The sequence below is a fragment of the Exophiala dermatitidis genome (genome assembly GCF_000230625.1).
Source record: "Exophiala dermatitidis NIH/UT8656 unplaced genomic scaffold supercont1.6, whole genome shotgun sequence".
Taxonomy (NCBI): Eukaryota; Fungi; Ascomycota; class Eurotiomycetes; order Chaetothyriales; family Herpotrichiellaceae; genus Exophiala; species Exophiala dermatitidis.
Genome location: NW_008751651.1, coordinates 2,753,543 through 2,764,748, shown reverse-complemented (window position 1 = coordinate 2,764,748; position 11,206 = coordinate 2,753,543). Strand labels below are relative to the sequence as shown.

At 52.6% G+C, this 11,206-nt stretch overlaps 4 protein-coding genes across 4 annotated transcripts; 2 read left to right on the top strand and 2 right to left on the bottom strand.

Moving 5' to 3' along the window:
• Nucleotides 1-459: 459 nt before the first annotated feature.
• On the bottom strand, nucleotides 460-3,225 carry HMPREF1120_07797 (protein-serine/threonine kinase; the record flags this gene model as incomplete). Its single annotated transcript, XM_009162028.1, has 1 exon — nucleotides 460-3,225. One exon carries the CDS (start codon nucleotides 3,223-3,225, stop codon nucleotides 460-462), a length of 2,766 nt encoding a protein of 921 aa, XP_009160276.1.
• A 2,323-nt stretch (nucleotides 3,226-5,548) lies between these two features.
• On the bottom strand, nucleotides 5,549-8,577 carry HMPREF1120_07796 (adenosinetriphosphatase; the record flags this gene model as incomplete). Its single annotated transcript, XM_009162027.1, has 2 exons — nucleotides 5,549-7,371; nucleotides 7,425-8,577. The coding sequence occupies 2 exons, from the start codon at nucleotides 8,575-8,577 to the stop codon at nucleotides 5,549-5,551; spliced, it is 2,976 nt and encodes a 991-aa protein (XP_009160275.1).
• A 260-nt stretch (nucleotides 8,578-8,837) lies between these two features.
• Nucleotides 8,838-9,400, top strand: HMPREF1120_07795 (prefoldin subunit 2; the record flags this gene model as incomplete). The annotated part of the gene is made up of 4 exons (XM_009162026.1): nucleotides 8,838-8,877; nucleotides 8,925-9,015; nucleotides 9,121-9,313; nucleotides 9,365-9,400. The coding sequence occupies 4 exons, from the start codon at nucleotides 8,838-8,840 to the stop codon at nucleotides 9,398-9,400; spliced, it is 360 nt and encodes a 119-aa protein (XP_009160274.1).
• A 570-nt stretch (nucleotides 9,401-9,970) lies between these two features.
• Nucleotides 9,971-10,765, top strand: HMPREF1120_07794 (uncharacterized protein; the record flags this gene model as incomplete). Its single annotated transcript, XM_009162025.1, has 1 exon — nucleotides 9,971-10,765. The coding sequence occupies one exon, from the start codon at nucleotides 9,971-9,973 to the stop codon at nucleotides 10,763-10,765; it is 795 nt and encodes a 264-aa protein (XP_009160273.1).
• Nucleotides 10,766-11,206: the final 441 nt, after the last annotated feature.

The following is an 11,206-nucleotide window of genomic DNA, read 5'->3' as shown; positions in this document are numbered from 1 at the left end:
AGCGAATGAATGCAACAATGAATAGTTGTAGTACATGTATACACACAACTTGAACGAGGCTGCGGAGTTTCGATAAGCCGGAGTTAGGCCGAGCCAGTCCAGTGTCAATAGCAACTCCTATCGGAACAATACTCATGGTGTTTTAATGGTGCCTACCTAGATATCTCGCTCAGCCTCGTGCCGATAGTATGCTGATACCATATACAGGTACACATTCCTAGCCACACACAGTGCGGGCATTCGGTTACATTCAGGCGCTTAAGTTACTGGCTTATCCAGACACGGTTACAAGAAGCAGTTCCAAGCAGGAAAACGACATGAGAAAGTCAGGTCAGTAATTCGCTCAAGCATGCATAAATTGAGCTGCCTCTCTTCTAGCCATGTCCGTCTGGACCAAAAAAGCCAACAATGATTGCCAATCTACCAGTACCAAGTAAGCAAGTCACCAAAAGCCACCCCCTACTCCTCATCCTCCCATTCGCTCTCCCCCTCCGCCCTCCTCCTACGCACCACCAGCCCGCCGACGACCTGACTCGCCGCATTCAACGTCCCCTGCATCTCCTCCAGCAGGCGCGTGAGCTCGGCCTCGACCTCGGAAGAAGAGGCAGCCGCGCTCATCGCGACACTGCTGGGTGGGAATGCAGGGGGAACGTCGACGGTCAAACGGCCGCCGGCGGTACCCGCCTCAGACACACCACCACCACCGCCAGCAGAAACTGGCCCAGACACGGCCGATGGGTTGCGCCCATGTCGTGCGCCGACGGCACCGCGGCCACCCGACGCAGACAGGCCCGGGAAGCCGTCCCTGTACGGTTCAGGGCCAGGACCAGCCGCCGTCGCCGGGGTTGATGCCATTGACGAGCGTTGGCTGCGCCCGCCAAACATGGTCCGGCCTCTGCCAGTGTAGAAGCCACCCAGCCCGCCAACGTCGTCGTCAAGAGCCGTGGCCCCCGGGTATTCATCGTCTCCGTCGTCGTCGCGCTCCAAGCCGAACGGATCCACATCGGTCGACGCCGTGCTGATGTCGCTGTACGCCTCGGACAGCGCCGTTGACGGCCGTGGGATTTCTTGCTCCTCGGCTTGTGCGAAATCGCCCATTGTCACGGGCATGGTCATCTGGCGGAGCAGCGGCGCAGGGCGTGTCGGAGTTGGTCTAGACGAGGGAATTTGCTGGGCGGTTGGAGGAGACGAGTTGATGATTGGCGATTCTTCGGTGGCGCCTTGGCTGCTGCTTGCCTCGGCCATTGCTTGAGTGAAAGACCAGTCCATTGTGGCATGCTTTTTCGACTTTTGCTGGAGTGCGCCATCGGTGGTGGTATCTTCAGCTGCTGGCCCTGGTTCATCATCGACGGCCGGTTCTGGTTCGTTGATCTGTGGAATTGCTACTTCAGACATGGCCGCGGCAAACGACCAGTCCATGGTGGCATGGCCAGGGCGGGAAGAGGTAATCTCGGCAGGCTCTTGTAATTCAGGGGCTTTGGCCCGATTCTTGACCGTCCAGTCTTCTTGTGACATGGCAAAGTCATGAGCAGCAGTAGTTCGAGGGACGTCATGGGAGGATGAAGCTCTTCTAGCGGTAAGGGATTGGTTGCTATTGTTCGGATCTCGAGGACCTTTGGAGTTTGCACGCTTTTCTCGCAATGTAGATGCATCAGCAAGCCTGATGGTTTCCTCTTTCAAAGGTGTCGCAGCATATGCAGTCTGGATCTTGTCATCTGTCCGTGGTGTGGCAGCCACGGCATAATCTGATTCATCAAAGTCGCCTAAATCAATCACATTCGACGCAATTGAGCTTGGCCTATCTTCGGCCATTGCTCGAAAGGGAAGATCTGAGATCTGGCGTTGTTCAGGGATGGGGATAAAATCCTGTTTGATTTTGTAATCGTAAGCGGGTTTGCTTGGGTCAAAAATGTTGGAAAGATCGGCTCCGCGTTGAACACGCGCTTCGAAGTTCGCCCTTTCTACCGCCGTCATCTCCTTCGGAGGGGTGACGACGCTGGTTGCTGCTGTTGATATTGAACCTCTTGGAGTTTCCTCTCCTTCCATGGTTTCATTGCCAGAAAAGTCGGAATGTTCAAGGATCGCCGAGACACGTCGCTGAAAGTCTTGAGTCATACTGAAGTTCCATTCGTCGTCCACGTCCTCATTGGGCTCGAACGTGGAAGCCCCAGCGGCTCCTCCAGGCATAAACAACGATATTCGCTGGCCACCGCTCATCACCCATGCGTAGTAAGTTTGGACGAGTTCGGCAAGAATACTGGTGGGATGGGTTTCTTCCGTGTCTTTGAGATAGGGGTGCTCGAGCACATCTTTCATGGACGGACGGGAAGCTACATCTGGACTGAGTGTCGACGCAACAAGCGAGCGAAGTCCGTCGCTGAATGTCTGGTTTTCAGGTAATGTTATTGCTTGTTTGAGCCGTCTCATTCTCATCTTGAGTTGTTGCCGTTCACGCAAGTCGGCATTTGGAGGCTGCCCCACAGCGCATTCGTAGAGAGTGCAGCCATACTCCCAGACATCCACTTCGTCCGAATATTCGGGGTTCTCGGTCCACAGCTCTGGCGGCATCCAGTGCAGCGTCCCGATGAATGTCTTGCGCTTGTCGGTCTGCGTATCCAGCACCGTTGAAACACCAAAATCACATAGCTCAAGACGACCTTCCTGATGAATAAGCACATTTGCAGCCTTCACGTCTCGGTGCAAGATCCCAGCAGCATGCAGTCCCTTCAAAGCCTTCGCCAGCTCTCTTGCCACCACTATGATGTATTTTTCTGCCAACCGGTCATTCGTCGCCCGCATCAACGTCTTGACACTTCCACCAGGGCAGTATTCACAAACCATCCATAACTGACTGTGCACCGTCAAGGCTTCGATGATATGGTTGAGATTTTCGGCACCACTCTCTTGCGCTTGTCTCAATATTCGGATTTCTCGATTAAAGTCGCGGATCTGTTCGTCTCGCACGTCGCCATGTGCTTTGAAGTCGGCTTTGTCGATGTCGATCACTTTGATGGCCACCACCTTGCCGGTGGAGCGTTGGCGTCCTTTGTAGACTCGTCCAAAACTACCCCGACCGGTAAGCTCATCAAAGTCATAGTCAGGTTCGGGTAGTTTCGATCTCTTACAATTCTCGGCTACTGCCCGCTGCTGATCCTGCGCAAGACGCACCGCTTCACGCCGGTGAGCCGTCATGGCGGCCGCAGATTCTGGTCGAAGACTTGCCATGTCGTATGCAGCTCGACGTCTTTCAAGGTGTTCGAGGTATTTTAGCTCCTGAAGTCGTTCTTCTTCAGGGGTAGGTGACGAGCACAGAATATTGAGTGTCTTCTCTCGCTCAGCAAGGACCTTCGGGCTTGGCGATGGAGTAACAGCGTCCGCAGGGACTGACGCGTATGTTCTGAGGGCCGGCCTTCGGGCTTGACGTCTGACTGCCGGCTGTCTCGAGAGCTGATGAGATCTTTCCTGGGCAGTGCTGGAACCAAAATCTCTTGGAGGAGGCGGCCCTGGGGTAGTAGGTGCACTTCCTGGTTGTCTAGTTTTCCGGAGGGAAAGCGGAGGCGGACTTAGTTCTGCGTAGAGCGCTCTGTCCTCGTTAGCGGTAACGCGAGGATCGACTGATGGAGTTTCTGGAACAGGTGCCTCGGTGGACTGGTGTACAAGTGGTTGCGAAGGTCGATGTAAGAGTCTGAGTGGCGATCTCTCAGGGAGGGGAGGAGGGGCCGCAGGTTCACTAGCACTGGGTGTTTGGCTACCAGCGTTTTGCCCAGCAGGTCGAGCAAGTAGTCGTAAGGGTAATCTCTCCGGTACGGGAGGAGGTGCGTTTTCCCAAACAGATGGATGAAGCGGGCGTAAAGGTGATCTCTCAGGGACTGGAGGGGGCGGGTTTTGCCAAACAGATGGATGAAGTGGGCGTAGAGGTGATCGCTCGGGTAGGGGAGAAGCCGCAGTTGAACTAGCACTCGGGGTTTGAGTTTCGAGGTTCCGCCAAATAACCGGAGGGATCGGTCGTCTAGGGTATTGCTTAGGCGGAGGAGGAGGAGCTGCAGTCTCACTAGCACTCGGTGCTTGAGTAGCAGGGTTCTGGAAAACAGGTAGAAGAGGTGGTCGTGAACGGAATTGATCGGGTACTGAGGGTGGAGGAGAAGGAGTCGCAGTTTCACTAGCGCTCGGTTTCTGAGTATTACGGTTCTGCCACCAGGTGTCTGGTCGGATAACACGTTTTGGTGCTGGTGAGTTTTTGGAGCTCTTCTGTGAGAGTCTTGTGGAGGTACGATCAGAGGGAGTGGCCGGGGAGAATCGGCGTCCTTGTTTAGAAGATCGGCTCAGAAGTGTGGTAGTCTCAGGTGTGTCTGTGGGAGGGACAATGCCAGAAGTTGTAGTGCTGTCTTCCTGGTGGGGAGACTTCCACTTTGCCTGATAATGACTTCGCGAACTGCCAAAGAATGGAGATGACCCAGATCGGACAGCTCGTGGAGGGTTCCCACTGGTCGATTTGAATGGTGAATTGGAACAACCTGGTGTCCGGGGTTCTACTGGGGGACGTTGATCAGAGAAAGGCGCTTCACTCGAGGGGGTCCCTGTCTCCGGTCAGCTGTTCGATTCATATCACCCTTGGGTCGCGCCAGGGGACAGTAGATCGGCTCGCTTTGTGGATACAACCGCGGGAATGATATGCATTCCTCTAATAGTGCTGAAGTAGACTTACCAGGAGATGAAACAGCCTGGTCCGCGAAGGACTTGTCCTCTTTGTTATCTGCCATGTTGATTAGTCGTGTTATGTTGAAAAGGTGGCGCGGTTAAGATAGAAAGAAGGTGTGAAGGTAGTGAAGATGGCGCGTTGAAGGACGGCACTGTGTAGAAATGCATGTTGTGCAGAGAGATAACTTACCTTAGTAGATGTACAAAGATAGTGGTGTTCGAGGTAGTTTTCAACAGTGTACACGCAGCATAATCAAAGCCCTTGAGAACATATGCCACATCCTCGCCACCACCTCTGCAATATCACAACCAGGGCAATTGTCTCGAAATCTAGCAGACCATGGCTGAAGAAAGTCAATTGGGTCTTCTTCTGGTGCTGTCAAGGGCTCCTCTTAGATAGAGGTCCTCCTCTACCACTCTTGCCTTGAGACTGGTTGGAGGCACTACCAGCATCTTCCAAGAGCATACAATTCGATGTGAAGTGGTGCGGTTCACCTTGAAGCATATGGAACAGGGGGATCGGGCGATGGAAAGCGAATAGAACCAGAATTGGACACGAACGACGCGACTTTAGCAGTGAATGAGGCAGGCGCTTGGCACGTCGCAGGGCTGAACTATGCCTGAATTGTACTAGCGTATATCTCACTTCAGCCTTGCATTCACTTGCTCCAACTTCAGTTTGACGGGACAAGGCTTAATAAGCCGATCTTTGAAGGAATGGCAACAGAAGGTTGTTCAGCTAATACTTGGTAGGAACAGATTGTTTGATTGTTCATAAAAGGATATGGCACTGGGCATTATGCCTACCCCTTACTCAGTATGTTTCTATCCTGGGACATGCTGAGTTTCTTCAAAACCCCATGCGACGCCTAGGGACTACTGGTTTCTTGACCACGCCATGACTGCCCATCTTCTTCACCACGACGCCACTGCTCTTGGTTCTCCCTGCCAGCAGCCTCTCTTTCTCCTCCTCTTCTTGGCGACGTTTTTCCTCCCTAGCACGATCCTCTGCCATCTGCTTCTCGATCTCCATTTTGCGATTGAATTCGCTCTCGATGATCCGCTTTTCTCTTCCGCTGTATTCCTTTGACTTCAGGCTGTAAAACACACCTCCAAGGTCCGCAAGCCAGTGAGGGTCAACTGCTGTCACACAACTCATGTATTCCTTGCTTGTCAGGATCAATTCGTGATAGACAACATAGTCAGGCGGATCTCCCAGCCCGTAGAGAGCGGACGTGGGATGAAGCTGGACGGTCACACTGGTTCGTAGGTTGATATACTCTCCAACGCCGCGTCGACGAGCGGCTTGATGATAGTAACCGGAGCAGATGCATTTTCGAATCACGTCCCAATCAGTTCCACATGAGACTAATTCCATCTTTTGCTGGCCGACCATGATATCGTGCAATTGTTCTCGTATTTCTTTTGCCCGTCGCAGTGCTTTCGGGTGAAGAAAATGTCGAATACACCATGCATCGCTGTACCCGTTGCTCCTCCATTGTGTATATACGTGAAGTAATGTCAGATGATCAGACTCGTGGACGAAGAATTTCTCTCGTGCTGCGTCGGCTTCCTCCTGCCTCTCCTTTGGTCTGTAGAAGACGGAAGGCACCGAAAGCATGCTCACGATGGTCAGCATTTCCTCGCTGCAGCTATACTCCGTGGAGGATGTAATCAACATCTTGGCGAGAGAAGGATCCATAGGAAACGCCGTCATGGTTCGACCAATTGATGTCAGATCGCCGACATGGTCCAGAGCGCCCAAAGCCCAGAGATCGAAAAGAGAGGTGGTGATCGTATCTTGGGGTGGCGGGTCCATAAAGTCAAACTCTAGCAGGTCCTTGACTCCGAGTGACTTGAGCAGGAGGACCGTGTTCGCCAGGTTGGTGCGTTGAATTTCAGGAATGGTCTGGATGTAGAGCTCATTTTTAAAAGCACTTTCTGTAAAAAGATGAAAAGCCTTGCCTGGACCTGTGCGGCCCGCTCTCCCGGCTCTTTGAGAGGCATTGGCTTGCGAGATGGGCGTGATCTGTAGCGTGTCCATACCCATTCGTGGGTTGTAGACTTTCAACTTCGAGTATCCGGCATCCACGACGTACATGATTCCGTCCACTGTCAGCGAAGTTTCGGCAATGTTGGTGGCAACGACAACCTTACGGACCCCAGGAGGCGCAGGATCAAAAATCTTGGCCTGGAGATCTGCGGGCATTTGAGAATATATGGGAAGTACCAACAGCTTCGGGGGATCCACCAGCAGCCGTAGTCGCTCCTCTATCAACTCGCAAGTCACCTCAATGTCCTCTTGACCGGTCATAAAGACGAGAATGTCACCAGGGCCCTGGGAGACATGAATTGCCAACACTTGCTTGACTGCGCTGTCGACGTAGTCTTCACACGGCGAACGCGAGAATTGGATATCAACAGGAAATGTACGGCCAGGAATGATGAACTCGGGCGCCCCTCCATAGAAGCGTGAAAAACGTTCCGAATTCATGGTGGCAGAAGTGACAATTAGCTTGAGGTCTCTGCGTCGAGCGAGTACCTTTTTGATCAAACCCATCAGGACATCTGTATTTAGCGCCCGCTCATGTGCCTCATCCATGATGATGCATGAATATTTGTCCAGATCTCTTTGCGTCAATGATTCTCGGAGTAATACTCCATCGGTCATATCTAGACAGCAAGTCAGTCTCCTCATATATAGGCAAGGTAAAAGTCGAGCTTACATTTGATCACCGTCTCGTCGCTGGTACAGTCCTCAAAACGAATGGCGTAGCCGACCAAACCGCCTAGTTCGACCTCCATCTCTTCACTGACACGCTTTGCCACACTCATGGCCGCGACTCTTCGAGGTTGAGTACAGCCGATCAAGCCTAGTTTACCGTAGCCTTCCTCATAGAGGAACTGTGTCAACTGTGTGGTTTTGCCAGAGCCAGTCTGCCCAACCACAATAATGACCTGGTTGTCCCGTATCACACGCATGAGCTCCTCTCTCACGGCAAAAGCAGGCAGATATTCTCTTTGCTCCTTCAGAGTCTTGCTTCTGCTAAATGCTGAAGTACCTGCGCTCTTTTTGAGATGACTTGCGAATTTGCTTTTGCCAGTGTCTTCCCCAGGCACAGCTGCGGCACTGTCGCCTTCGTCCTCTTTTACCCCCATGATATTTCCCAAGGTCGTGCCGGCGACATTGGTGGCATCTTGTGCTTGCTTCTGGCGTTCCTTTTGCTGTCTCCGCTCCCTGACGACTTTGCTGCCTTTTCGGGCAAAGACCGCCATATCACTCTGGGCATCGCGAACCGCCGGGACTGGTTCCAGCTGTTTTGTGAAGATGGTTTTCCCGTCCAGAAACGGTGGCTTCAAATCGTGCACCAACAAATGGACTCGGACTGACTCGTCGTCGTCAAAGTCCTGACCTTGATCTCGTCTCTGCGCGACGCCCGACGTGACCATACGATTCGCCTCCCATGCATCTACCTCTTTCTGCTTTTGCGCCGCTTTCGCAGTGATCCGTTTTCCAAGTTTCTTATCGGCCAGGGCTTGCTCGCGTTGCCTATCGGCCCACGATACGTCCGTACCGCCAAAGGGATTATGGGTTTCGTCGCCAAAGGCATGGCCAAATTCGTCGCCTTCGTACCAATCTCGGTCCAACGCGTTGGTATCTTCATCGTTGAAAAATGGCTCGGGGCCCTCGAATTCTTCTTGATGGGGTTGAGACTTGGGTTTCGGCGCTCGACTGTGACTCCGGTCTGACGGCCGGGAGAAACGGGACTTTGAGGGATGTTGTGGTTTGAAAGAGGGTCCTAGATCTTCGTCGGCCGCTTCAGAAAGGTGAAAGTCGCCAGCCAGTTTGCGCCTCTTTGGGCTATGGCTACGCTCCATTGTTGAAACACTGCACTTGGAGACAAGTAGAACGCCGCCAGGAAGCAGACGGCTGTTCTTGCAGAATGATAGACGTGTCGTAGTTACGTAGGTTCGCAATTCACTACTAGTAGTAGTGGAACAAGAGTGACACCAAAAAGTTGATCCGGAGTTTACGCGAAAGTCTCACGCACGTTTATCTACAACTCCGCAATTGATTCCATCCCACCTCAGTACAGACAACTTCAACACTTTCAAGAGCGATCACAGTTTGCAACAAGATGGCGTCTGGACAGGACTCAGCGCACAAGAAGCAGCAAGGTAATACACTGTTTCCGTTGAGTCCCAACCGTGCTAAAGAGTAACAGAGCTGCAAATGCAATACACTAATTACAAGAATACGTTACAATCACTGGCACAGAAGGTTGGCGAGATTGAGCAAGAGATTGAAGAGCATAAGTGCGTACCTCGACCCTATACAGAGACACACGGCGGTGTGGACACACGACGGTGTCCGGACCTTCCACCGCTGAGAGGGACCTGGCGGACTGACTGCGGCTGTAGGCTGGTGATTGAAACCCTTCAGCCACTTCCAGAAGATCGCAAATGCTTCCGACTCATCAACGGCGTGCTGGTGGAGAGAACCGTGAAGGATGTTCTGCCGGCACTGAAGACAAATTCGGATGGGCTGAAGCAGGTGTTGGAAGAGTTGGTGAAACAATACAAGGCCAAACAAGACGAAATGGACAAATGGAAGGTAAGGCTGTCCCCTTTGTATCTCTGTGGACTAACTCACACACTGTTGCAGCGGAAGAATCACATCCAGGTGGTTGCAAACCAGTAATCGACGTATTGTACTGGTTGGGGGAGTTCCAACAACCGTAGAGGCAGCGGCCGGGGACAGCTCTGATGAATATCATGACTATGACTTTAGCAATTCAAGTTGGTGGCGCCTTGTTCCATGAACGCCAGACAAGACACGAAGGGCACTGGCAGTCCAGGAGATACTAAATACCCTGCACTGGAGTGAGGGTGTGGCAGTATTTCACACTTTGTGCAGGCCGCCTTGCAACCCGAGTTTGTACATGTCTGGATCTGAACCTGAAGGCAGTGGCAGTTTGAAGTGAGCGCACAACCTCATCCGCAGCTCACTCACCCGCATCCTGTAGACTCTTCATAACAGGAGACGGTCTTCCCAGTCACACTGTGTACGTGCTTCAAGTTGTTGGATATTTCGTTCTCCTTCAACTACTAACACAACCGATCTAGATGCAGCGCCAACGGCCACAGCGAACTCAACTCACCATCACCTACACGCACACATCCCACCCTTTGACCAAACATCAACACTTGCGGCTTGCTTTGCGCACTGCACCCTTCCTAACCTTCAACATTGGCATTGTTCGAGCACTGCATGATGGCTGCTAGAGGCGGAGGGTTTGGCGGCGGCGGCTATCGATCGAACACAGGCAGAGATGTGCACAAGTATGAGCGCACTGGCAATGGCTACTCTTGGGACAACTTCGCACCTCCGCCATTGACCTGCCGCCCCAAACTCTTCTGCTGTGCGGTGGCGGAGAGTAATCCTGCTCACTTGCCACGCACTTTTGTCAATCCAGGCCGCCATCTGATGAATCTCCAGCTGCGAACCTTTCTCGAGTGTGCGGATAACCCTGACCATAGCTTCCCGAAATGCGAGGTTTCCCACGTTGTCGAGGTCACCACGAGAGTGCTCCAAGGTCCCTCGGTCCCGTCGCACGGCGATCCAGTTCCAGAACAGTGGAATGTCGGACCACGGGTGGCCTCGGGCTATTCCATGAGTGCAAATACACCACCGCTGGACGAAGAGGAAAAGAACACGATGATTTGCGATGACGAAGAGCTGGAAAGCCGCGAAAGTGAAGTCCCCTACAGCACCTACCAGAGCATGGCAACGAGACACTTTGTCACCCAGAACAGCAACAACGCATGGCAAATCCCACCACACTCTCGACAATACCGCGAAGCCCATGGAGATGCATCTCACGGAAGAGCTGGAGTGGAAAGATATATCGAGATACCACCGTTCAAGACATTGCCATACACCTCCGAAGGTACTTCGGGAGGAGCGTCTTCAGGTGCAGGGACACGGACATGGGTACCTTCTTGCAGCTTGTTGATGTGGTGCGGCCAGCACAACACCTTCTACGAAGTGCATGTGTTGTCTTAGTGGAAGCCTGTCATCAGATGCAAGACGACATCCATAGATATCTAGGCTCTGGGAAGAGCAGATTGGAGTGAAGTGTATGGACACCGACTGGCTTCATTCTCCCAACATGTGGGCGGTGTATGAAGCGATGCAGTTGATTTTCAAAGACCACTACTAGTACTGGCTAGCAAGTCTGGCTACATGGAGTGCTGTACATAGCTCTCATACTGGCCACGGAATTTGTTCGATATCAGTCATGACGATAGCGGGGCGACAAACGATGAGAATGGGATGTGCCACTCAGGCTGGTCTTGCAATAATGATGTTCTCTGATCATGCGGGCGAGTTTGGTTCCTGGTTTCGAATGGTGCAGTGACCTGTACAGTAGCGAGGTTCTAGTTGAAGGCACGGCAGCCAATGTGAAACTAGGCTTGATTCTCGAGGTACTATCAGAGACACCAT